The 24,371-nt window shown below is 43.1% G+C and overlaps 1 protein-coding gene across 8 annotated transcripts in view; it reads left to right on the forward strand.

The window, feature by feature from the left end:
* ppfibp1b (PPFIA binding protein 1b) overlaps positions 1 to 24,371 on the forward strand; it is a 52,249-nt gene that overhangs the window by 12,622 nt on the left and 15,256 nt on the right. For 2 of the 8 annotated variants that reach the window (XM_035789740.2, XM_035789742.2), the window contains exons 2-16: positions 6,449 to 6,533; positions 7,729 to 7,940; positions 13,288 to 13,377; positions 15,483 to 15,596; positions 15,746 to 15,865; positions 16,694 to 16,786; positions 18,663 to 18,755; positions 19,958 to 20,075; positions 20,436 to 20,480; positions 21,616 to 21,677; positions 21,775 to 21,856; positions 22,181 to 22,326; positions 22,801 to 22,913; positions 23,429 to 23,485; positions 23,629 to 23,689. In XM_035789740.2, coding sequence (XP_035645633.2) covers positions 6,470 to 6,533; positions 7,729 to 7,940; positions 13,288 to 13,377; positions 15,483 to 15,596; positions 15,746 to 15,865; positions 16,694 to 16,786; positions 18,663 to 18,755; positions 19,958 to 20,075; positions 20,436 to 20,480; positions 21,616 to 21,677; positions 21,775 to 21,856; positions 22,181 to 22,326; positions 22,801 to 22,913; positions 23,429 to 23,485; positions 23,629 to 23,689 — 1,470 coding nt within the window. In that variant the 5' untranslated portion in view covers positions 6,449 to 6,469. Of the gene's footprint in view, positions 1 to 6,448; positions 6,534 to 7,728; positions 7,941 to 13,287; positions 13,378 to 15,482; positions 15,597 to 15,723; positions 15,866 to 16,693; positions 16,787 to 18,662; positions 18,756 to 19,957; positions 20,076 to 20,435; positions 20,481 to 21,615; positions 21,678 to 21,774; positions 21,857 to 22,180; positions 22,327 to 22,800; positions 22,914 to 23,428; positions 23,486 to 23,628; positions 23,690 to 24,371 lie in introns of those variants that run through there. The other 6 variants (XM_035789744.2, XM_035789745.2, XM_035789743.2 and 3 more) reach the window with 5 other exon arrangements.

Below are 24,371 nucleotides of genomic sequence, written 5' to 3' on the forward strand. Positions count from 1 at the left end.
ATACTTGTCGCCAAACCCACTGGCTCCATGTCATCTACAAGACCCTGCTAGGTAAAGTCCCCCCTTATCTTAGCTCGCTGGTCACCATAGCATCTCCCACCTGTAGCACACGCTCCAGCAGGTATATCTCTCTAGTCACCCCCAAAACCAATTATTTCTTTGGTCGCCTCTCCTTCCAGTTCTCTGCTGCCAATGACTGGAACGAACTACAAAAATCTCTGAAACTGGAAACACATATCTCCCTCACTAGCTTTAAGCACCAACTGTCAGAGCAGCTCACAGATTACTGCACCTGTACATAGCCCACCTATAATTTAGCCCAAACAACTACCTCTTTCCCAACTGTATTTAATTCATTTATTTATTTTTGCTCCTTTGCACCCCATTATTTTTTTTCTACTTTGCACATTCTTCCATTGCAAAACTACCATTCCAGTGTTTTACTTGCTATATTGTATTTACTTTGCCACCATGGCCTTTTTTGCCTTTACCTCCCTTCTCACCTCATTTGCTCACATTGTATATAGACTTGTTTATACTGTATTATTGACTGTTTGTTTTACTCCATGTGTAACTCTGTGTCGTTGTATCTGTCGAACTGCTTTGCTTTATCTTGGCCAGGTCGCAATTGTAAATGAGAACTTGTTCTCAACTTGCCTATCTGGTTAAATAAAGGCGAAATAAAAAATAAATAAAATATTGGCCATATACCACACCCCTCCGTGCCTTATTGCTTAATTATAAACTGGGTGGTTCGAGCCCTGAATGCTGATTGGCTGAATGCCGTGGTATATCAGACCGTATACCATGGGTATGACAACATTTTATTTTTACTATTCTAGTTACGTTGGTAACCAGTTTGTAATAGCAATAAGGCACTTTGGGTTTTTGGTACTGTATGCTGCCAATATACCTCGGCTAAGAGCTGTGTCCAGGCACTCCGCATTGCACGTGCTTAAGAACAGCCCTTCGATGTGCCTTATTTCTTACGTGTAATATGTTTAAGAGGAAAGGGTTGTCATATTTGAATAGTTTGTGCTTACTGGTTACTTTGATATTTACGGTAAATTTGAGATGCGGACCAAGAATGTCGCATTGCCAGACAACGTAAGGATGTAATGTTAACTGAAAAGTAGATCTCTCTTTCACCACCCCGCTCCTCACTCTCCTTCATATCTCCGAGTGGGAATGGGGCCTAATAGCATATTTCCCTTGACCTTGAAGAGTTCATGGTCGTTTTTTGTATTGTGCTGAGTCAAGTGCAGTCTACTGTGGCTGTCTAACGAGTGAAAAGATTAAATCAAATACTTTTTTTTAGCTGATGTTTTTTGCCGTGAGACACGTCTGTTTCAATCTCCAATCTCTCTGTAACCTCCAATCTCTCTGTAACCTTCAAAGCTTTGAACGTTTTTCAGCTTTCATCAGTGAAGATGCCACTTTTAGAAAGAAAAGCAAATTACTTTTGTCGTGCTTTATGAAAGTTTTGTGTCACTGATGTTCATTGTCTTGGTGACATGATTAGGCTAGTTCTATTTTTGGTCATGAGTTTGGGAATATTTTTACCTTTTGAAATGACTTCAACCAATGGCCTGATACAAATCCAAACTATTTAGAAAAACAACTGCTTCTGAAAGTTACTAAATAAAGATTTGCCAGGAACTCTGGAATTACATCTCTGGGAGAGAGAAAAGATAAAAGGGTGTTAGAATGGCAACTCTTGAAAGTGTTTAACAGAAATCCTGTTAATGACTTTAAAATGGCTGATTAGCCCCAAAGTATGTATGGAGACCTTTTGGGGGGCAGCGTTAGCAGAGCACACATGTTTGTGCTCTTTTGAAAATAGCAGCTAAATACTAATTTACTTAACACAGCTCGCTAAGTTAGTGTGAAGTTAATTTCAGGCCTTCTCTCAAAAACCAAGGCAGAGATTTTTGGTTGTTAGCTACTGTAGCCTAAATCATCTCAACAAAATCTCCAATTTACACACCACAATTTGCAGAAGATATGAATGACTCAATCATCTGTTAACGATAAAACAACGTATGATGTTGGTATTTTCAACAGCATTTTCAACACTGTAAGCAGGGAAAATCCTGATGCATTCATTGCATGTATTTTCCAGAAGGAAGATGTTGACCACAGGAATGCTGAAATGACAGTGGTAGGTGGCTGGGTGGTTTCCATAAAAAGTAGAACAGTGTTACACCCTAACACATTGGGGTCCTCCCCCCAGGAAGTGAGTCAGCAGCCAGTGAAGGAAAGCTCTCTGGAGTGGAGTTTACCTTGGCCCATACCATGGAGCATACTGCACTGTGTGAGGGGGTCAGTGGGAAGGGAAAGGGAGATACCTTGTCAGTTTTACAACTGAATGCATTCAACTGAAATGTGTCTTCCGCATTTAACCCCACCCTTCTGAATCAGAGCGGTGTGGGGGGCTGCCTCAATCGACCGTGATTGTCTGAGAAGCAGGCAAAACCGTATGGACTCAAATTGTAAAGCAGTGTCGTACTCATGCAAGACCATTGTAGCTCAAAACATAAATTCACAGAGAATGTAGTTTTGGCATAGAAAAGGCCTGTATTGTTAGTGATGAAGAGTCTCTCTCTCTCTGTGTGTGTGTGTGTGTGTGTGTGTGTGTGTGTGTGTGTGTGTGTGCGCATCCTTTTGATCAGGAAGCTAGACTGAGAGAATGGCCTTGCTGTGCTTTTTGGGCCTTTTCTCCAAACTAGGGCCCAGAAGATGTTTCCTCGCTGGTCTCCAAAACAAAGTGTCCAGTGTCCATAGCGGTGGCTCACTCACTGTGCCAATAAATGGGGTAAATGGCTTAATTATTATTCTAAATGTGTGTCCAATGACCCACGCCTGACAGGGTAACCTAGGGAACACAGGAAGGGCTTAAGATTGGCCAACATTTCACATCAAGCACAAGGAGATCATATTTCTCGTTTGGATGGTCATTTGAACCCCACCGGCTGACATGTATTAAAAACACGTTCAGGTTCAAATGTTTGCATGTTTAAAAAGAAACGGTGCCAGAGTAGGGAGTAAAGTTGTTCATTTTGATGTTGCCTCAGGACACTTTCATGTTTAGCTAATGTTTTATTTTTTTGATGCGTTATGATTCTTAAACTTACGCACCTGTCAAACACTCTAGTACTAATGGTTATTATGTGCAGTCAATTTGAATCCAGAGTACTTCTTACACTTTTCTTTCTGGCCAAACTGATTTAACAACTAAATGTATAATAAAATAAAATGTGTTATTTGAGAGGCTGTTTTCTCATTTCATGCACCAGAGATTCCATTCCCCTTGCCTTTGAGCAGGCCGGGCATAATTTCTGGGGGATAGATTATGAAATGACAAGCTTATCAACACAGCTCCTTATTGAGGTGTACAGTCGGGAGCTGCTGCTGTGGCTTTGTTTTACGACTGCTCTGGATTTACGACATGGCTGCTCAAAAGTTGTTCCAATGTTTGATACTACTGAATCCAAAAGATGTCTGGCTATTTGTATTTTCCAAAAGAGAAACATTAACTATGCACAACATCATTTTTACAACATGGTTCTTTTCCAGAATGCCCTGCACTTATTTTCTTTATACTTGTATTATTTACAGTTCCTTGTCTTGCCGCCCTTGTATACACACAGTGCCACTAGTACTGTAGCTTATTTATGATGACTGATATTTACGGTGTTGTGGAGACGAGTCCATGTGAAATACAGATCTATGAATTACATTAAGATGATTATGCTCCATTTGTCACGTCTCCTCCATGACGTTATTAACTGTAAGTGTACACTCGCATATTTGTCTCAACAGTTATTGTCTACTTAGTGTAAACTATTCTACCCAACCATGTGTTTTCATGACCGGCTATGTTGTCAGAGGAATCTTAAGTTCTAATGGTATTCTTCTTGTTGCTACCATGTTGTCATTTGGTGTTGCTACCATGCTATGTTGTCTTAAGGCTCTGTATGTAGTGTTGTGGTGTCTCGCTTGTTGTGATCTATATATATATATTTTAGTGTTCCCTTTGTTTTTTTTTTTTATACATATATATATATATATATATACTATATAAAAAAACAAAGGGAACATATAAAATATATATATACTGCTCAAAAAAACAAAGGGAACACTAAAATAACACATCCTAGATCTGAATGAATGAAATATTCTTATTAAATACTTTTTTCTTTACATAGTTGAATGTGCTGACAACAAAATCACACAAATTATCAATGGAAATCAAATCTATCAACCCATGGAGGTCTGGATTTGGAGTCACACTCAAAATGAAACTGGAAAACCACACTACAGGCTGATCCAACTTTGATGTATTGTCCTTAAAACAAGTCAAAATTAGGCTCAGTAGTGTGTGTGGCCTCCACGTGCCTGTATGACCTCTCTACAACGCCTTGGCATCCGCCAACTCCTGGACAGTCTGTGGTGCAACGTGGCGTTGGTGGATGGAGCGAGACGTGATGTCAAAGGATGTGCTCAATTGGATTCAGGTCTGGGGAACGGGCGGGCCAGTCCATAACATCAATGCCTTCCTCTTGCAGGAACTGCTGACACACTCCAGCCACATGAGGTCTAGCATTGTTTTGCATTAGGAGGAACCCAGGGCCAACCGCACCAGCATAAGGGGTCTGAGGATCTCATCTCTGTTCCTAATGGCAGTTAGGCTACCTCTGGCGAGCACATGGAGGTCTGTGCGGCCCCCCAAAGAAATGCCACCCCACACCATGACTGACCCACCGCCAAACTGATCATGCTGGAGGATGTTGCAGGCAGCAGAACATTCTCCACGGCATCTCCAGACTCTGTCACGTGCTTAGTGTGAACCTGCTTTCATCTGTGAAGAGCACAGGGCGCCAGTGGCGAATTTGCCAATCTTGGTGTTCTCTGGCAAATGCCAAACGTTCTGCACGGTGTTGGGCTGTAAGCACAACCCCCACCTGTGGACGTCGGGCCCTTATACCACCCTCACAGAGTCTGTTTCTGACCGTTTGAGCAGACATGCACATTTGTGGCCTGCTGGAGGTCATTTTGCAGTGCTCCTCCTTGCACAAAGGCGGAGGTAGCGGTTCTGCTGCTGGGTTGTTGCCCTCCAACTGCCTCCTCCAAGTATGCTGATGTACTGGCCTGTCTCCTGGTAGCGCCTCCATGCTCTGGACACTACGCTGACAGACACAGCAAACCTGCTTGCCACAGCTCGCATTGATGTTCCATCCTGGATGAGCTGCACTACCTGAGCCACTTGTGTGGGTTGTAGACTCCGTCTCATGCTACCACTAGAGTGAAAGCACCGCCAGCATTCAAAAGTGACCAAAACATCAGCCAGGAAGCATAGGAACTGAGAAGTGGTCTGTGGTCACCACCTGCAGAACCACTCCTTTATTGGGGGTGTCTTGCTAATTGCCTATAATTTCCACCTGTTGTCTATTCCATTTGCACAACAGCATGTGACATTTATTGTGAATCAGTGTTGCTTCCTAAGTGAACAGTTTGATTTCACAGAAGTGTGATTGACTTGGAGTTACATTGTGTTGTTTTAAGTGTTCCCTTTATTTTTTTGAGCTATGTATGTGTGTGTGTATATATATGTGTATATATATGTGTATATATATATTGTGTGTGTATATAAAATTATCCCAGCCCCCATCCCTGTAGGAGTCCTTTTGGTAGGCCATCATTGTCAATAAGAATTTGTTCTTAACTGACTTGCCTAGTTCAATAAAAAATAGTCAAAACCTAGCCATGTTTTTTTTATGTCCTTTGCGCATTCTGGTTCTTAGCAATCTCTTAGAGTGGCTTTTGTGTCAGCAACCCAGTAATTATATTTTCCTGTGAAACACTGAGCCGACTGACGATAAAGTGTTGCATATGTCTTAGCAGAAATGTCCTCCCCTCACTTCCTACCTTTTCAGACTCCATAGAGTTAGTTTTTAAAATGTATATGTATTTTTTGGGGGGGACTTCAAAATCTCATAAAAGCTCTTGCTTTAGTGATGTGGAGATTACACCTAAGTAACTACAAGCCTATACCTATGGCCAGCAGTTTTTCCCGACCACGGCTCAGTGGGCAAGAGCATGGCACTAGCAATGCCACGGTCATGGGTTCCATCCCACAGGGATCACATACAAAGAATGTATGCACTCACTGCAAAGTAAGTCAGTCAGTGGAGGCTGCTGAGGGAAGAAATGGCTCAAATGGAATTACTTCAAACACCTGGAAACATGTGTTGTATTTGATTCCATTCCACTGATTCCGCTCCAGTCATTACCATGAGCCCTTCCTCCCCAATTAAGGTGCCACCAACCTCCTGTGAAGTCAATAATAAGTGGCATGTATTGCCTAACCCTCTAGTGGGTCAGGAAAAACACCTAGTCCTTAATTACATATAGCTTAATGGTTCATTGTCCCGTTTCTTTCTCCCAGGGTGCCCACTGAGTGTTGAAGATGATGTCTGATGCCAGTGACATGTTGGCAGCAGCCTTGGAGCAGATGGATGGGATAATAGCAGGTAAGAATCTTTGTCACTGCTGCGTTGGCATGCTGAAGAACAACGACTGATCTCTCAGCATCACATTCACTGGCGCAACACTATCGGAGTTGGATAGTGAGACCTGGGACTGTGTTAACAAAGAGTCTGAGTAGGAGTGCTGATTCGGGATCAGTTTTGCCTTTTGGATCATAATGAGTAAGATTATACGGACGGGGACGGAGAGCTGATCCTAGAGCAGCACTCTGCCTCTGAGACACTTGATGCATACAGAAATTAATTTCCAGGACAATATGCCTTTCTCAATACTCACTGAAGGATTAATGGTCATACCTGGCCCAACCAGTGTAGCTCTGCAACACACATTTCAAGAGGCAGAAGAACATTTTTAGACTGGCTAATTAACTGTGAATACCAGATCACACTCAGGCTAGTTTGAGCAAGTACTATCCCCTCATGTCGCTATCGCTAATGTTAACTGTTTTTGATGATCATGTTTTCAGGCAGGAACTTAAAAAAAAATATTCAAGAAGTGGACATTTCCCATTGTGGTTTGATAGAGGAATTCAACATGTGGCAGTTAAATGTAGTACTGTAGCTGATGGGGATAAATGTGAAGCCCATCTCAGTACTTCAGTATAGCTGTATTAGTACAGTAATGTTAATGCACAGAGTCAGCATAGACAAGCTTTAAGGCTAATCTTATTTTATGCATTGGGTTAATTATAGGCCTGACATTTCAGTTAACTGTCCCATCACATGTCTACGTTTCCCAAGTAACTCTAGCCTTTCTGTCCTCATTCAAGCTCTTTCTCTCTCGCTCTCTCTTGTTCTCTCTTTCTGTCTCTCTTTTGCTATCCCACTCTTTCTCTGCCTGTAGCTGTGTTTCCCTGTAGAGTCTCGTGTGTAAATTAGCTAGATTTCCTCACTTGTCGTGTCGGCTAGTTCCTGTAATGAGGAGCAGTGACGTAATGGTATAACCGAGAGTTATTTTCACTCTACTCTAGAAATGCAGGGCTTTTGTGAACCTGTTATACATTAAACAGAATGTCCTCTTTCTTGGGCTAAAATACAACATAGTCATTTGATGAAATTGTACCATTTAATAGACCTTATAAATGACTGAACTTCTTTCATGGGGAGGCTAACTGCAAATAGAGAATCTTTCTCCATCTTTAAAGTATGGAAACTGTTTAATTGAGTGCCCCCCCCCCAGGCTCCAAGGCTATGGACTACTCTAACGGGCTGTTTGACTGCCAGTCGCCCACCTCTCCCTTCATGGGCAGCCTGCGGGCGCTGAACCTGCTGGAGGACCTCCAGGGCGTGCTGGAGCTAATGGACACAGAGGAGAGGGAGGGCCTGCGCTGCCAGATCCCTGACGCCACCGCAGACAGCCTGGTGGACTGGCTGCAGCAGGGACACCTGATGGTGAGACCAGTCAAAAGTAGTGCACTATATAAGGAATAGGGTGCTGTTTCAGATGCATCCACCCATGATGTTGATGATACATCTCTGTGGTTGAATGTGCTGTATCACAGTGTAGGGACTGCAAAGTCTTCCTGGTTTCGCTGGTGCTAAAACTAACTTTATCTCGAACCTTCTCAAAGCCATGTGTATGAAATCCTTTGTCACATCTAGTGACTTGGGAGAGACACAAATCTGTGATGAGAGGACTAAGAGAATGTCAGACGTACTGTAAACCGACATGGGAGACAATTGTTGCATTCATTTAAAGTTCATGTTCAGCTCCAATGACATCCCTCATCACATTAGTCTCCACAGCGGTGTCGTGTTACGGCTGGTGTTTGTCCAGACATGTCACGGAATGTGTAAATATAGGCCTGCTGTGGTGATTAACGGTGTGATAAGGTTAGATCCACAAAAGGGACATCTGTTGTTGTGGTGAATGACGGTGTGATAAGGTTAGATCCACAAAGGGGACATCTGTTGTTGTGGTGAATTACGGTGTGATAAGATTAGATCCACAAAGGGGACATCTGTTGTTGTGGTGAATTACGGTGTGATAAGATTAGATCCACAAAGGGGACATCTGTTGTGGTGAATTACGGTGTGATAAGATTAGATCCACAAAGGGGAGATCTGTTGTTGTTGTGAATTACGGTGTGATAAGATTAGGGGACATCTGTTGTTGTGGTGAATTACGGTGTGATAAGATTAGATCCACAAAGGGGACATCTGTTGTTGTGAATTACGGTGTGATAAGATTAGATCCACAAAGGGGACATCTGTTGTTGTGGTGAATTACGGTGTGATAAGATTAGATCCACAAAGGGGACATCTGTTGTTGTGGTGAATTACGGTGTGATAAGATTAGATCCACAAAGGGGACATCTGTTGTTGTTGTGAATTACGGTGTGATAAGATTAGATCCACAAAAGGGACATCTGTTGTTGTGGTGAATTACGGTGTGATAAGATTAGATCCACAAAAGGGACATCTGTTGTTGTGGTGAATTACGGTGTGATAAGATTAGATCCACAAAGGGGACGGGACATCTGTTGTTGTGGTGAATTACGGTGTGATAAGATTAGATCCACAAAGGGGACATCTGTTGTTGTGGTGAATTACGGTGTGATAAGATTAGATCCACAAAGGGGACATCTGTTGTTGTGGTGAATTACGGTGTGATAAGATTAGATCCACAAAAGGGACATCTGTTGTTGTGGTGAATTACGGTGTGATAAGATTAGATCCACAAAAGGGACATCTGTTGTTGTGGTGAATTACGGTGTGATAAGATTAGATCCACAAAGGGGACATCTGTTGTTGTTGTGAATTACGGTGTGATAAGATTAGATCCACAAAGGGGACATCTGTTGTTGTGGTGAATTACGGTGTGATAAGATTAGATCCACAAAGGGGACATCTGTTGTTGTGGTGAATTACGGTGTGATAAGATTAGATCCACAAAAGGGACATCTGTTGTTGTGGTGAATTACGGTGTGATAAGATTAGATCCACAAAAGGGACATCTGTTGTTGTGGTGAATTACGGTGTGATAAGATTAGATCCACAAAGGGGACATCTGTTGTTGTGGTGAATTACGGTGTGATAAGATTAGATCCACAAAGGGGACATCTGTTGTTGTTGTGAATTACGGTGTGATAAGATTAGATCCACAAAGGGGACATCTGTTGTTGTGTCCCTCGTGTTATTCCCTCGTGTGTCACTACAAAAACAACATGTCTGAGACTCATCTGGTGGGGAATCTGGGATGGTATGTTGAAGAGCTCTACTGCTGTTTAAAGGAGAAGTATGGTATATGTCACGCCCTGACCTGAGATATGTTTTCTTTTATATTTTGGTTAAGTCAGGGTGTGACTAGGGTGTGTACACTAGTTTTGTATTGTCTAGGGTTTTTGTATTGTCTAGGGTTTTTGTAATTCTATGTTGGCCTGATATATGTTGGCAACCAGAGACAGCTGTTTATTGTTGTCTCTGATTGGGGATCATATTTAGGTAGCTATTTCCCTTTGGTGTTTGTGGGATCTTGTTCTATGTTTAGTTGCTTGTCTGCACTATTCGTAAAGCTTCACGTTTCGTTTGTGCTTGTTTATTTTGTTTTGCTGAGTTTCGGTTTTATTTAAAACATGTGGAACTCTACTCATGCTGCGCCTTGGTTTCATTTTTATAACGAACGTGACAGTATGAGGGTTAAAGGAGAAGTATGGTATGAGGGGATACATTATCACAGACATTTCCTGGTCAGTTTTAGCAGCAGAGTAGTAATATATAAACCCTCTAAATATTGACGGGGGGAAATGTTGGTTGGGGTTGAAGCTCCATTGGGCAGCTGGAGGATCTTGCTGTAGAGCAACCAGCCAGCACACCCATATCAAAGTCAGCTGGTTTTAACGTTGATTCTTTGTGCCGACTAATAGTATATGAATGATTAAGCCTATATATTTTGCTCTCTGCGTGTGCGCTCCGTTCCATTCTGTTTTGTAGCTGTTTTACAGCAGGAATGTTTCTGGAACACTGAGTTCAAACTAACTATGTGAAGCCCATCTGGTCATCTTGTTCGCAGTTCTTCAGCCTGTCCTCGCTTTGAATGTTACAAGAACACCTCTAATTTGATTCTCCAATGTCCACGAACAGGTCCTCGGAGTTGACAAAGCAAACATCTCCCTGAACTCTTAGAGTATGCTGTAGTCAATGAGATAAAAGCCAGGGTTTGTGACAGACCGCTGTGAGAAACAACCCACTGATGTGGTTTGAACCAACTGCTTGCTGCAGAGACCACTGGGATCTAGGATCTGGGCCACGGGAAATGCCAGAGGCTGTGTGTACACTAGTAACTCTCTGCTGAAACCCACTCTGTGTGTACACCAGTAACTCTGCTGAAACCCACTCTGTGTGTACACTAGTAACTCTGCTGAAACCCATTCTGTGTGTACACTAGTAACTCTCTGCTGAAACCCATTCTGTGTGTACACCAGTAACTCTCTGCTGAAACCCACTCTCTGTGTACACTAGTAACTCTCTGCTGAAACCCACTCTGTGTGTACACTAGTAACTCTCTGCTGAAACCCACTCTGTGTGTACACTAGTAACTCTCTGCTGAAACCCACTCTGTGTACACTAGTAACTCTCTGCTGAAACCCATTCTGTGTGTACACTAGTAACTCTCTGCTGAAACCCACTCTGTGTGTACACTAGTAACTCTGCTGAAACCCATTCTGTGTGTACACTAGTAACTCTCTGCTGAAACCCACTCTGTGTGTACACTAGTAACTCTCTGCTGAAACCCACTCTGTGTACACTAGTAACTCTCTGCTGAAACCCATTCTGTGTGTACACTAGTAACTCTCTGCTGAAACCCACTCTGTGTGTACACTAGTAACTCTGCTGAAACCCATTCTGTGTGTACACTAGTAACTCTCTGCTGAAACCCATTCTGTGTGTACACTAGTAACTCTCTGCTGAAACTAGTAACTCTGTGTACACTAGTAACTCTCTGCTGAAACCCATTCTGTGTATACACTAGTAACTCTCTGCTGAAATTCTGTGTATACCTAGTAACTCTCTCTGAAACCCACTCTGTGTACACTAGTAACTCTCTGCTGAAACCCATTACACTATGTATACACTAGTAACTCTCTGCTGAAACCCATTGTGTATACACTAGTAACTCTCTTCTGAAACCCACTCTGTGTATACACTAGTAACTCTCTGCTGAAACCCACTCTGTGTGTACACTAGTAACTCTCTGCTGAAACCCACTCTCTGTGTACACTAGTAACTCTCTGCTGAAACCCACTCTGTGTATACACTAGTAACTCTCTGCTGAAACCCACTCTGTGTGTACACTAGTAACTCTCTGCTGAAACCCACTCTCTGTGTACACTAGTAACTCTCTGCTGAAACCCACTCTCTGTGTACACTAGTAACTCTCTGCTGAAACCCACTCTCTGTGTACACTAGTAACTCTCTGCTGAAACCCACTCTGTGTATACACTAGTAACTCTCTGCTGAAACCCACTCTGTGTGTACACTAGTAACTCTCTGCTGAAACCCACTCTGTGTGTACACTAGTAACTCTGCTGAAACCCACTCTCTGTGTACACTAGTAACTCTCTGCTGAAACCCACTCTCTGTGTACACTAGTAACTCTGCTGAAACCCACTCTCTGTGTACACTAGTAACTCTCTGCTGAAACCCACTCTGTGTGTACACTAGTAACTCTCTGCTGAAACCCACTCTGTGTGTACACTAGTAACTCTCTGCTGAAACCCACTCTGTGTGTACACTAGTAACTCTCTGCTGAAACCCACTCTGTGTATACACTAGTAACTCTCTGCTGAAACCCACTCTCTGTGTACACTAGTAACTCTCTGCTGAAACCCACTCTGTGTGTACACTAGTAACTCTCTGCTGAAACCCATTCTGTGTGTACACTAGTAACTCTCTGCTGAAACCCACTCTGTGTGTACACTAGTAACTCTCTGCTGAAACCCACTCTGTGTGTACACTAGTAACTCTCTGCTGAAACCCACTCTGTGTGTACACTAGTAACTCTCTGCTGAAACCCATTCTGTGTGTACACTAGTAACTCTGCTGAAACCCATTCTGTGTGTACACTAGTAACTCTCTGCTGAAACCCACTCTGTGTGTACACTAGTAACTCTCTGCTGAAACCCATTCTGTGTGTACACTAGTAACTCTGCTGAAACCCATTCTGTGTGTACACTAGTAACTCTCTGCTGAAACCCACTCTGTGTGTACACTAGTAACTCTCTGCTGAAACCCATTCTGTGTGTACACTAGTAACTCTCTGCTGAAACCCACTCTGTGTGTACACTAGTCTCTTCGACCATTTAAGGTTTTGCAGGCAAAGGAAAGGGCAAATGCAACATCAATCACACAAAGCTGTCACTCTAAAGACTCTTGTGCAATTTGTTGTCTGATAATTGTCCATGTTTAAGGCACTTCCAATATGCCGTGTTCACCCTAGGACATATTCCAGTGTACCAGAGGTGCCACAGCATCCATCTTTAGCTTGATCTGACTTGATCTTGACACATTAAGCACTGAGCATGTCGTAAAGCTTTACCAGTGTAATAGAGGCTTCATCTCAGAACCCCAAAACCACCTCTTGTGTCCACGCTGTCCAGCTACTCATAACTTGATGAACATTTATGTTTAACGGTTTATCACAAAATACTATTGGAGGATGTATGTTAACACTCACAGACCAATCCCAAGTGCCACTCTTTCACTGACTGTTCATGTTGTCTTCTGTGCCTGCCTGCAGTCCAATGGTCACCACATCTCCATGGGTGGGGACCTCTACCAGGAGAGACTGTCTCGGCTGGAGGGTGACAAGGAATCCCTGGTGCTTCAGGTAGTGTCCAGTACACAACAACATGTCATAGCTAGTTGCCATCTTACCACGGTAGCCTAAATGGCTCATTTAAAGGGCTTTACAACAAATATAATTGACAGCAAGTTACCTTTTTATTGTAATGAACTTAGCTTTGTCCCAGAACTGATTACGCGTACAATAGCCAACTTACAAAAATGTTTGGCATGACCATAACCTCCTAACCTGCTACCAAAACCTGCGGGCTCTCCTTCACCGCAACCAATGTGAGTAAAACATTTAAACGTGTTAACCCTCGCAAGGCTGCCAGCCCAGACAGCATCCCTAGTTGCGTCCTCAGAGCATGCGCAGACCAGCTGGCTGGTGAGTTTACGGACACATTCAATCTCTCCCTATCCCAATCTGCTGTTCCGACATGCTTCAAGAGGGCCACCATTTTTCCTGTACCCAAGAAATCTAAGGTAACTGAGCTCAACGACTATTGCCCTGTAGCACTCACTTCCGTCATCATGAAGTGCTTTGAGAGACTAGTCAAGGATCATATCCCCTCCACCCTACCTGACACCCTAGACCCACTTCAATTTCCTTACTGCCCGAATAGGTCCACATACAACGCAATCGCAATCACACTGCCCTAACCCATCTGGACTAGAGGAATACCTATGTAAGAATGCTGTTCATCGATTACAGCTCAGCATTTAACACCATAGCACTCTCCAAACTCTTCATTAAGCTTGAGACATGGACTTTCTGACGGGATGCTCCCAGGTGGTGATGGTAGGAAACATCTCCACCCCGCTGATCCTCAACACTGGGGCCCCACAAGGGTGTGTTCTGAGCCCTCTCCTGTACTCCCTGTTCACCCATGACTGCGTGGCCATGCACGCCTCCAACTCAATCATCAAGTTTGCGGACGACACTACAGTGGTAGGCTTGATTACCAACAACGACGAGACGGCCTACAGGGAGAAGGTGAGGGCCCTCGGAGTGTGGTGTCAGAAAAATAACCTCACACTCAACGTCAACAAAACAAAGGAGATGATTTTGTACTTCAGGAAACAGCAGAGGGAGCACCCCCCTATCCACATCGATGGGACAGTAGTGGAGAGGGTAGTAAGTTTTAAGTTCCTTCGGCGTACACATCACAGACAAACTGAATTGGTCCACCAACACAGACAGCGTGGTAAAGAAGGCGCAACAGCGCCTCTTCAACCGCATGAGGCTGAAGAAATTCTGCTTGTCACCAAAAACACTCACAAACTTTTACAGATGCACAATCGAGAGCATCCTGTCGGGCTGTATCACAGCCTGGTACGGCAACTGCACCGCCCTCAACCATAACGCTCTCTAGAGGGTAGTGAGGTCTGCACAACGCATCACCGGGGGCAAACTACCTGCCCTCTAGGACACCTACAGCATCCAATGTCACAGGAAGGCCAAAAAGATCATCAAGGATAACAACCACCCGAGCTACTGCCTGTTCACCCCGCTATCATCCAGAAGGTGTGGTCAGTACAGGTGCATCAAAGCTGGCACCGAGAGACTGTTAAGCAGTCATCACTAACATTGAGCGGCTGCTGCCAACATACTGACTCAAATCTCTAGCCACTTTAATAATTAGAAATTGGATTTAATAAATGTATCACTAGTCACATTAAACAAAGCCACTTTATATAATGTTTACATACCCTACACTGCTCATCTCATATGTATATACTGTATTCTATACCATCTACTGCATCTGGCCTATGCCGTTCAGCCATCGCTCATCCATATATTTATATGTAAAAAAAATTATTAATTCCTTTATACTTGTGTGTTTTAAGGTAGTTGTTTTGAAATTGTTAGATTACTTGTTAGATATTACTGCATGGTTGGAACTAGATGCACAAGCATTTCGCTACACTCACATTAACATCTGCTAACCATGTTTATGTGACCAATAAAATTTGATTTGAGGAATTGGCTATAAAGCACATACACATCTGGGACCAGGCTTTAATGCACTTGGTGTAGTAACTCAATTCCATTACTATGCACCATAATAATGTTTGTTAATATTGTAATTACTGTCTTACTACACAGGTATAAGAGCAACTTAGTCTTACCCATGTGTTCCTGTGCAGGTGAGTGTGTTGACAGACCAGGTAGAGGCGCAGGGGGAGAAGATAAGGGACTTGGACATGTGTCTGGATGAGCACCGGCAGAAACTGAACGCCACTGAGGATATGCTGCAACAGGTCAGTTTGGAGGAGGACGGCCCCTGAACACGGGGCTCTGAAGTTATATTATTGTCACCACTGCTGAACAGCAAAACCAAGCAAGGCTAACTCTGTGAGTGTGTGTGTGTGTGTTGTCTATATTTAGTCTGTGTTTTGTGGTTTCGCAGGAACTCCTGTGCAGAACGGCTCTAGAGACTCAGAAACAGGACCTGATGGCCGAGGTGTCCAACCTGAAGCTGAACTCATTTGAGAAGGACAGACTGCACTTTGACTTTAGCGACAATGAGGTATGGAATGGGAGGCCTCTGCTTTAGGATTCATCCTTTTTGCAGTCTTTTTCCTCTCACACACACACACACACACACACTTTCTTGCTGCCTGAAAACTGTGTGGGGAGGGGAGGCTTATATCATCATGTGTTCAAAGCCGCAGTGTGTTGGGGCAAGTAAAGACACTGTTCACTGCCAAGAGAATGCCAGTTACCATGGCCAGGGGCACTGTGCCTTGTTTGAAGATATGCATGAGTTGCTCTCACTCAAATGTCTGGCATTAGGGTTTTGATAATGGGGAAATGTGAAGATTTGGCTTAACTCTGGTTGTATGGTTGCCAACAAAGACCTAAAAGGTTGTTCATATCTTGTTTACACGGCAGTTCAGAGCAAAGCAGAACAGCTCTGGGATTTCTACTGTGCCTGGAAACTAGTCCCTCATCACATGATATGGTCTCCGTGGGGATCAGTAGTTGGCCTTGGAGTATGTGGGAGAAAATTCTCTGTATAGGCTTCTTTTGATAAGAAAAAGCAAAGCTGTTCACTCGAATCGCTCCGATGTGATAAGTCTAATAAGCCCGACAGCTAAGCTGCCTTCTTCAGGGTTCAAAATATTTATTTTGATAAAATGAAAACCATGGCCATGTTTTGACGTATCTTAAGTAGCGCATGAGGAACAAGCAATCTTACCATATGGTTTATCAAGCCATCGGGGTGACTGTTCTAGGACTCCTTTTACTTCTGAGAAATTCTCTGATTGAACAAGCATGTTGTATGCAGCTTCCCTCCTTCCCCAGTACACTGTGGGCCATGCGGTCTTTCTCTCCCCTTTCTCTCCCCTATCAGGACATGGTTCTGGAGATGAATGAACTGAGGTACAGAGTGACTGAGATGGAGAGTGAAAGAGTACAGTATGAGAAGAAACTGAAATCCACTAAGGTGAGTTATCATGTGGTCCTGTGGAGTAGGCCTACCTGCACTGCAATATGTAAGATATGAATGATTCATTCTGCTAAAAGAAATCTACTTCCAGAAGGAAAACTTTTCCCTATAGCCCATTTCTTCTTTACACTTAGTGCCTTGCGAAATTATTCGGCCCCCTTGAACTTTGCGACCTTTTGCCACATTTCAGGCTTCAAACATAAAGATATAAAACTGTATTTTTTTGTGAAGAATCAACAACAAGTGGGACACAATCATGAAGTGGAATGACATTTATTGGATATTTCAAACTCTTTTAACAAATCAAAAACTGAAAAATTGGCCGTGCAAAATTATTCAGCCCCCTTAAGTTAATACTTTGTAGCGCCACCTTTTGCTGCGATTACAGCTGTAAGTCGCTTGGGGTATGTCTCTATCAGTTTTGCACATCAAGAGACTGCATTTTTTTCCCATTCCTCCTCGCAAAACAGCTCGAGCTCAGTGAGGTTGGATGGAGAGCATTTGTGAACAGCAGTTTTCAGTTCTTTCCACAGATTCTCGATTGGATTCAGGTCTGGACTTGGCCATTCTAACACCTGGATATGTTTATTTTTGAACCATTCCATTGTAGATTTTGCTTTATGTTTTGGATCATTGTCTTGTTGGAAGACAAATCTCCGTCCCAGTCTCAGGTCTTTTGCAGACTCCATCAGGTTTTCTTCTAGAATGGTCCTGTATTTGGCTCCATCCATCTTCCCATCAATTTTAACCATCTTCCCTGTCCCTGCTGAAGAAAATCAGGCCCAAACCATGATGCTGACACCACCATGTTTGACAGTGGGGATGTGTGTTCAGGGTGATGAGCTGTGTTGCTTTTATGCCAAACATAACGTTTTGCATTGTTGCCAAAAGGTTACATTTTGGTTTCATCTGACCAGAGCACCTTCTTCCACATGTTTGTGTCTCCCAGGTGGCTTGTGGCAAACTTTAAACGACACTTTTTATGGATATCTTTAAGAAATTGCTTTCTTCTTGCCACTCTTCCATAAAGGCCAGATTTGTGCAATATACGACTGATTGTTGTCCTATGGACAGAGTCTCCCACCTCAGCTGTAGATCTCTGCAGTTCATCCAGAGTGATCATGGGCCTCTTGGCTGCATCTCTGATCAGTCTTCTCCTTGTATGTGCTGAAAGTTTAGAGGGACGGCCAGGCATTGGTAGATTTGCAGTGGTCTGATACTCCTTCCATTTCAATATTATCGCTTGCACAGTGCACGTTGGGATGTTTAAAGCTTGGGAAATCTTTTTGTATCCAAATCAGGCTTTAAACTTCTTCACAACAGTATCTCGGACCTGCCTGGTGTGTTCCTTGTTCTTCATGATGCTCTCTGCACTTTTAACGGACCTCTGAGACTATCACAGTGCAGGTGCATTTATACAGAGACTTGATTACACACAGGTGGATTGTATTTATCATCATTAGTCATTTAGGTCAACATTGGATCATTCAGAGATCCTCACTGAACTTCTGGAGAAAGTTTGCTGCACTGAAAGTAAAGGGGCTGAATAATTTTGCACGCCCAATTTTTCAGATTTTGATTTGTTAAAAAAGTTTGAAATATCCAATAAATGTCGTTCCACTTCATGATTGTGTCCCACTTGTTGTTGATTCTTCACAAAAAAATACAGTTTTATATCTTTATGTTTGAAGCCTGAAATGTGGCAAAAGGTCGCAAAGTTCAAGGGGGCCGAATACTTTCGCAAGGCACTGTATATCCTCTCTTCTTTCTTTGAATATTTTTCAAATCTCCTCCCCCTTTTTCTGTCTTTCTTTTATAACATCTCTCTTTTCTCTCTCTTTCCTTGGCTTACCTCTTTCTCTACCGCTACTAGTCATTAATGGCCAAGCTTTCTAGCCTGAAAATCAAAGTGGGCCAGATGCAGTATGAGAAACAGAGGAAGGAAAACAAACTGCAGGCCCTGAAGGTTGGCTTCTCCCAGGGTTTCTGCTTGTTGCCATCTGATATGGGGTTATGTGTGTTCAGTTTTTTTTTGTTTTTACATATTTCTAGCCAAGATTAAAGGTGTGTTAGCAGAAAAAGACCAACTCAACTGACTTATCATAAAAAACAATTGAATGATCCAAATGGTAAAATTGATGTGTTTTTCTGGTGCATGTGCAAAAAGCTAAGCACTTATACATACAAATGTAAACATCCTTGTGGATGTGGCAACATCCACAAGACCCTAATTTAAGCATATAGCATATTTAATGTAAACCACAGGTATGTCTTCATTTTGGTGTTTTGTGACCTCTTTTGGAAGTCTGTTTTGCAATTTCTTTCATTTTTTTCCCTCTTGCTTATGGATGAAATGTACTTTCTCTGTTTTTGTTTTGAAATCATTCATGCTTGATGTTCTGTCCCATGACATTTTGACACTAAGCTGGTCCAAGATCTGTTTATGTTGTTTTGCCAACACCTGTGGTCAATGGATTATCAAGACAGCACAAACAGGCCTGCGACCAGGCTATTATGACGCTGCCATGTAAAATGGCTCCTCCAACACTTGATGAAACATCAACCACCCCAGACCCCCGCACTGAACCCCACATCCCCACCTCCTCCCTTAGTCACACCTGTTCTGGGTGTGTGTGTATCATTGTCTCTGCCTGTCAAGTCAGCATCTGAATTTTTGTGTTGTGGTTTGTTTGTGAAGGTGGGTGTTTGGTAAGGACGGAGGTGGGAAAGGGGGCGTTAAGTCAGTGGCCATGTTCCTGGCTGACTACATTGCAGAAGCCTGCCAGATCTCACAACACCTGGATAAGTTGTTAACATATCGGTTAACCACACCATAGTTATTGGGTGCGTTCCTCTGCCCAGGTGTTGCTGATGCATGCAAGAATTGACAAGCCCTGGATATATGGTTAGCTGATATAAAATACCTATGCTCTAGCAATCTGGTGACTGACGGCACAGTCGATGACATGGCACACAACCATTGGTTGATGCAATGCAACGTCAAAGCAGGGGAACACGACCATTCTCTTGCTCAACTGCGCAGTCGATGACGTGGCATACAACCATTTGTTGATGCGATGCTGCAGTACGTCTGCAATGTAGTTGGCCTGGAATGCAACCAGTGTTTTTTGTGAGGATGTCGCTGACTAACTGTTGTGTGTTGAGCAGGATGAGCTGGCAATGCTGAGGAGGCATCTGGAGGGAAGGGACGGAGAGCTGAGGAGGTTACACGACGAGACTGGGTTCAGAGGCATTACACCGGTTGGAATGGACAGTGGAGACAGAGGTGACATCATGGGCCGCAGTTGACTTTCTATCTGTGTCTTTACTCAATGGGCTGGTTTCCCGGACACAGATTAGGCCTAGCTCTACACTAAAAGGTCTGTCCAATGGAGATCTGTGACACATGTTCCATTAAGCAAAGATAACATTTTGGTTACACTTTACTGAAAGCAGACGGGTATAATGCGTTATAACGTGTTATAAGCATGTATGAGCATTTGTCTTATTATGCTTATAATATATTATGTCTCTGATATTGCAGTTTGTCATACTTTGTAACCAATCAACATGATTTAAAAGAATACAGTCTTGATGAAACTGAAGTCGTCAGAAACTGAAGCCAGTAATTCTGTGTCCTGTTTAGTCTCTCACCCAGATGAAACTCTTAAATTGAGGCTGAAAGAGAAACGTAAGGTTATGCGTTTTGTCAATTCTTGTATTTATTATTATTTGCTCTTGCTCATCTGTCCCCTGTTTGCATGTATGGGCATGAATGGCCCATCTGAACTTTGCTTGTCCATAACCCATTGGAAAGCTACTTAATACTGTGTATATACTCTGCGAAATCATCTTATCAGTTCAGCCACCGATATTTTAGAACTCAAATAAGTGAATGAAAAGATATCAGTGGTTTGTATTGCAGAAAGGTTTTTTGCCTTTATGTACTGTAAGAATGGTAAAGTTAGTTGACTTAAATATCTTAAAGGTGCATTCTGTTCACTGTCCTCCATGGCAATTAGATGAAGTTGAAACGTAAACTTGTAAAACACAACCTATACACAACAAGAAATATGTTGTTCAAATTTATTCACCTGCTCTTCTTTGGTATTGTGACTGCAACGGTCCCAAAAGCTCTCTACACAACATATTGATTACAATGTCAATCAAATTTATTGATTGTGCCTTTAAGACTGCCCGAGAGATTTATAAATATATACGATGATGGACCGTCTACATGTCAAAATATCCCTTCCTCTCATCTGTTATGGTATAGATGCCCGCCCGCTCGCTCACTGTTCAGTCTGTTCTCCCATCTTCCTGCTTTCTCCTTCAACCAACACCTCCTTCAACCACAGACCTCTCCTTCTCACCCTTTCCTTACTCTTCTCTCCTCTCACAACTTGCTCTCTCCATCAACACCCAGCGTGCTGTCTGCTAACCCTCATCGTCAGTCCATCATCCTTGTCATCTTTGTGTCTTTAATGTGACAGCTATAGAAAAGCGCATTGACATAGTTTTACCCACCAAGTCCAAATCCTTCACCTCAAGGTTCCCTCAACTGTTAGATGTGGTACTTATTTCACTGTGAGGCTAGGAAGTAGTTAGACTACATGGATAGGGAGTCAAAATGTCCCCCAGGAGGTCTCCCTGACTGTTTAGGTAGTGCTGTTGGATACTAATGTATATTGACAGCTCTCTAAATAATGTACTGTTGTACCATAGATCACTATGGATGAGTTAGTCAGAGGACCCCAGACATACCTTTACCCGGAGTTGACCCAGCTGTATATTCTCTAGCAAAAATCTATTTCTTTACCCTTCAGATGTGGAAGTGCAGAGAATGAAAAAAGCAGTGGAATCACTGATGGCAGCCAATGAGGAGAAGGTACAGTAAACTACAGTTGACCCCACCGCCCTCCATCATGATTCTTAGATGGTTAGTTTTGTCAAGTTTGATCTTTGTGACCCCTCTGCCCCTGTAGGATCGTAAAATTGAGGAGTTGAGGCAGTCGCTGCTGCGCTACAAGAAGGTCCAGGACAGGAGTTCAATGCAAGGGAAGAAAGGTTTGAGAAACCATGTTCTCTCTCTAAAACAATGTGCTATTACCATGTTCTTTTTTTAGGCGAGAAACACTCTTATCATACTGTAGTTTGTTTGTTCAAGATCAAAGAAGTAACACTACAAACAATGCTGAGTGACCTTGTGAATGTTAGTAGTGATTTGTAAGAGCAGATAGAAATCTTCTTGAGGTAAATATTTAAAAAATTTGAACGTCAAAGCCTCATATCTGGCAGTGGGCTCCAATAATAGAATGGCCAACTCTGAACTCTCTCTCTGGGCTACATAATTATCTGCCTGATAAAAATAACTTTCATATTCCATTCCAGAGAAAACCCAAGACTGCGAGAGTGACGAGAGTAACAGCGACAGCTCCCTCTCCGTGATGTCAATGACAACCACCCTGGTTGCCATGGAGTCGGAGAGGCACGCTCTAGCCGGAGACGAGGAAGTAGCAGGGAAAAGCCCAGACGAGGTACAAGATGACTTGTCATAACTACGAAACTTCATTCATAGAAATATATTGACTAGAACGGGTCGAGGCCCTCTGATCACAGAACAGATTACATTTACATTACATTTAAGTCATTTAGCAGACGCTCTTATCCAGAGCGACTTACAAATTGGATTATATTTCTATGAATGTCCTCAGAAAACCTCAAAGCCTTCAGATGTCCTCCAACCAATAAAACAGCTAGTTACACATTTTTGAACGAGGTGTTGAGTCACTGTCACTTCGTCAAATTAGGTTTATCATTCAACATCACTTTGCAGTGACACTTTTGATGGTTGTCTGTTTTGAATTATGACAAGCACTATCTTTACTGCTCGTTACCCTTAATCTACTAAATTGTGACAACACTGACACAAAAAGGTAAACTCTGGCATTTTTGGCGGTTGTACTTTACTAAATGTTCTTTCGCGTTTGGTCCTCTGCTTCATTGTGAAGCTGGAGATGCACTATGGAGCTACTGAAGTGTCTTCGCCCACACCCAGCCCTTCAGTCCAGTCAGCATGCGATCCAAAAAGGGGGCCAGAGCTGGACCAACCTGAACCAGAGAGGTGAGCTGAACTAGAGATAATAATGTTCTATAATCCTTGAAACAACAGGCTTTGTTTAAACCTGTGGGACAATTTCCAAATTTCTTCCAGAACAACATGGTGTTTTCGCTGGGGTGTTTTCGCAAGGAACCAAACAGGAACGGAACTACCTGAATTAACCCAATTCTTACTTTAGTGAACTTTTGTTTTTGCTATGGTGTAGACCTACTTCCTGAAATGAGGCAGGCATTGGAAAAGGTCCATATCTTGGAGAGCTTTCATGCTTCATCTCGCCCGTAGCATGATAAATGCGGCATAACTGATGACGTGTCGACACCACAAGGTCCAATGTGTCTCATAAGGGTGTATAAATCCGCTTGAATGAGTAATAAGGCTTCCTTGGACAACTATTTATAGCCTCCACACCCAGGTTTGACCACAGCCAGTAAATGGTATAGCGTGCAGCAGACTGCTCGCAGCTTGTCCATGTTAGCATCGGGTTAGCATCCCAACACTTGTCTGTTTATCCCCTGCAGCAAGGCAGGGGGCCAGGAAGAGTCACAGGAGGCCCCCCTTTCATGTGATACTCCACAGTGAGTATGTCTATGGTGTGAAGCTGCATGTCATGTACGCTTCAAGCTTCTGTCAGAATTCCTTCCTCCCAAAGGTCAGCAGTTCAGTACATATGTTGGCCAGATGTTGTTAATGTTCACTGTGATGAGCTTTGTCATTTCAGGACCCTAGATAGCCCCAATTCAGGGAGTCAGGACAACTTGTATGTCAGCAACAGCGAAAAGGTAAAGAGATTTCTATATTATTTTTAATATATAGATTTTTACATTTTACCCCCCTTTTTTCTCCACAATTTCGTGTTATCCAATTGTTAGTAGCTACTATCTTGTCTCATCGCTACAACTCCCATATGGGCTCGGGAGAGACGAAGGTTGAAAGTCATGCATCCTCCGATACACAACCCAACCAAGCCGCACTGCTTCTTAACACAGAGCGCATCCAACCCGGAAGCCAGCCGCACCAATGTGTCGGAGGAAACACTGTGCACCTGGCAACCTTGGTTAGCATGCATTGCGCCCGGCCCGCCACAGGAGTCGCTGGTGGGCGATGAGACAAGGATATCCCTACCGGCCAATCCCTCCCTAACCCGGACGGCGCTCGCCCCACTGACCTCCCGGTCGCAGCTGGTTACGACAGAGCCTGGGTGCAAACCCAGAGTCTCTGGTGGCACTGCGCCACCCGGGAGGCCCAGAGATTTCTGATGAATTCTAAAGTCCTCAGTGAATTTCACCACTAACACTCCATCTCATCATCTGTGGCAGATTACATTGGTGATGGACGAAAAGCCAACAGAGTCTTTTCTCTGGTCTTCTATCCAAATTTCAGTCACACTTTTTTGCTCATCCTCTCTTTATCATTCTTTATATTCTCTTCATTTTTGTCTCTTCCGTCTTGTTAGAAATCAAA

The sequence above is a fragment of the Oncorhynchus keta genome, chromosome 17, assembly GCF_023373465.1.
Source record: "Oncorhynchus keta strain PuntledgeMale-10-30-2019 chromosome 17, Oket_V2, whole genome shotgun sequence".
NCBI classification, from domain to species: Eukaryota; Metazoa; Chordata; class Actinopteri; order Salmoniformes; family Salmonidae; genus Oncorhynchus; species Oncorhynchus keta.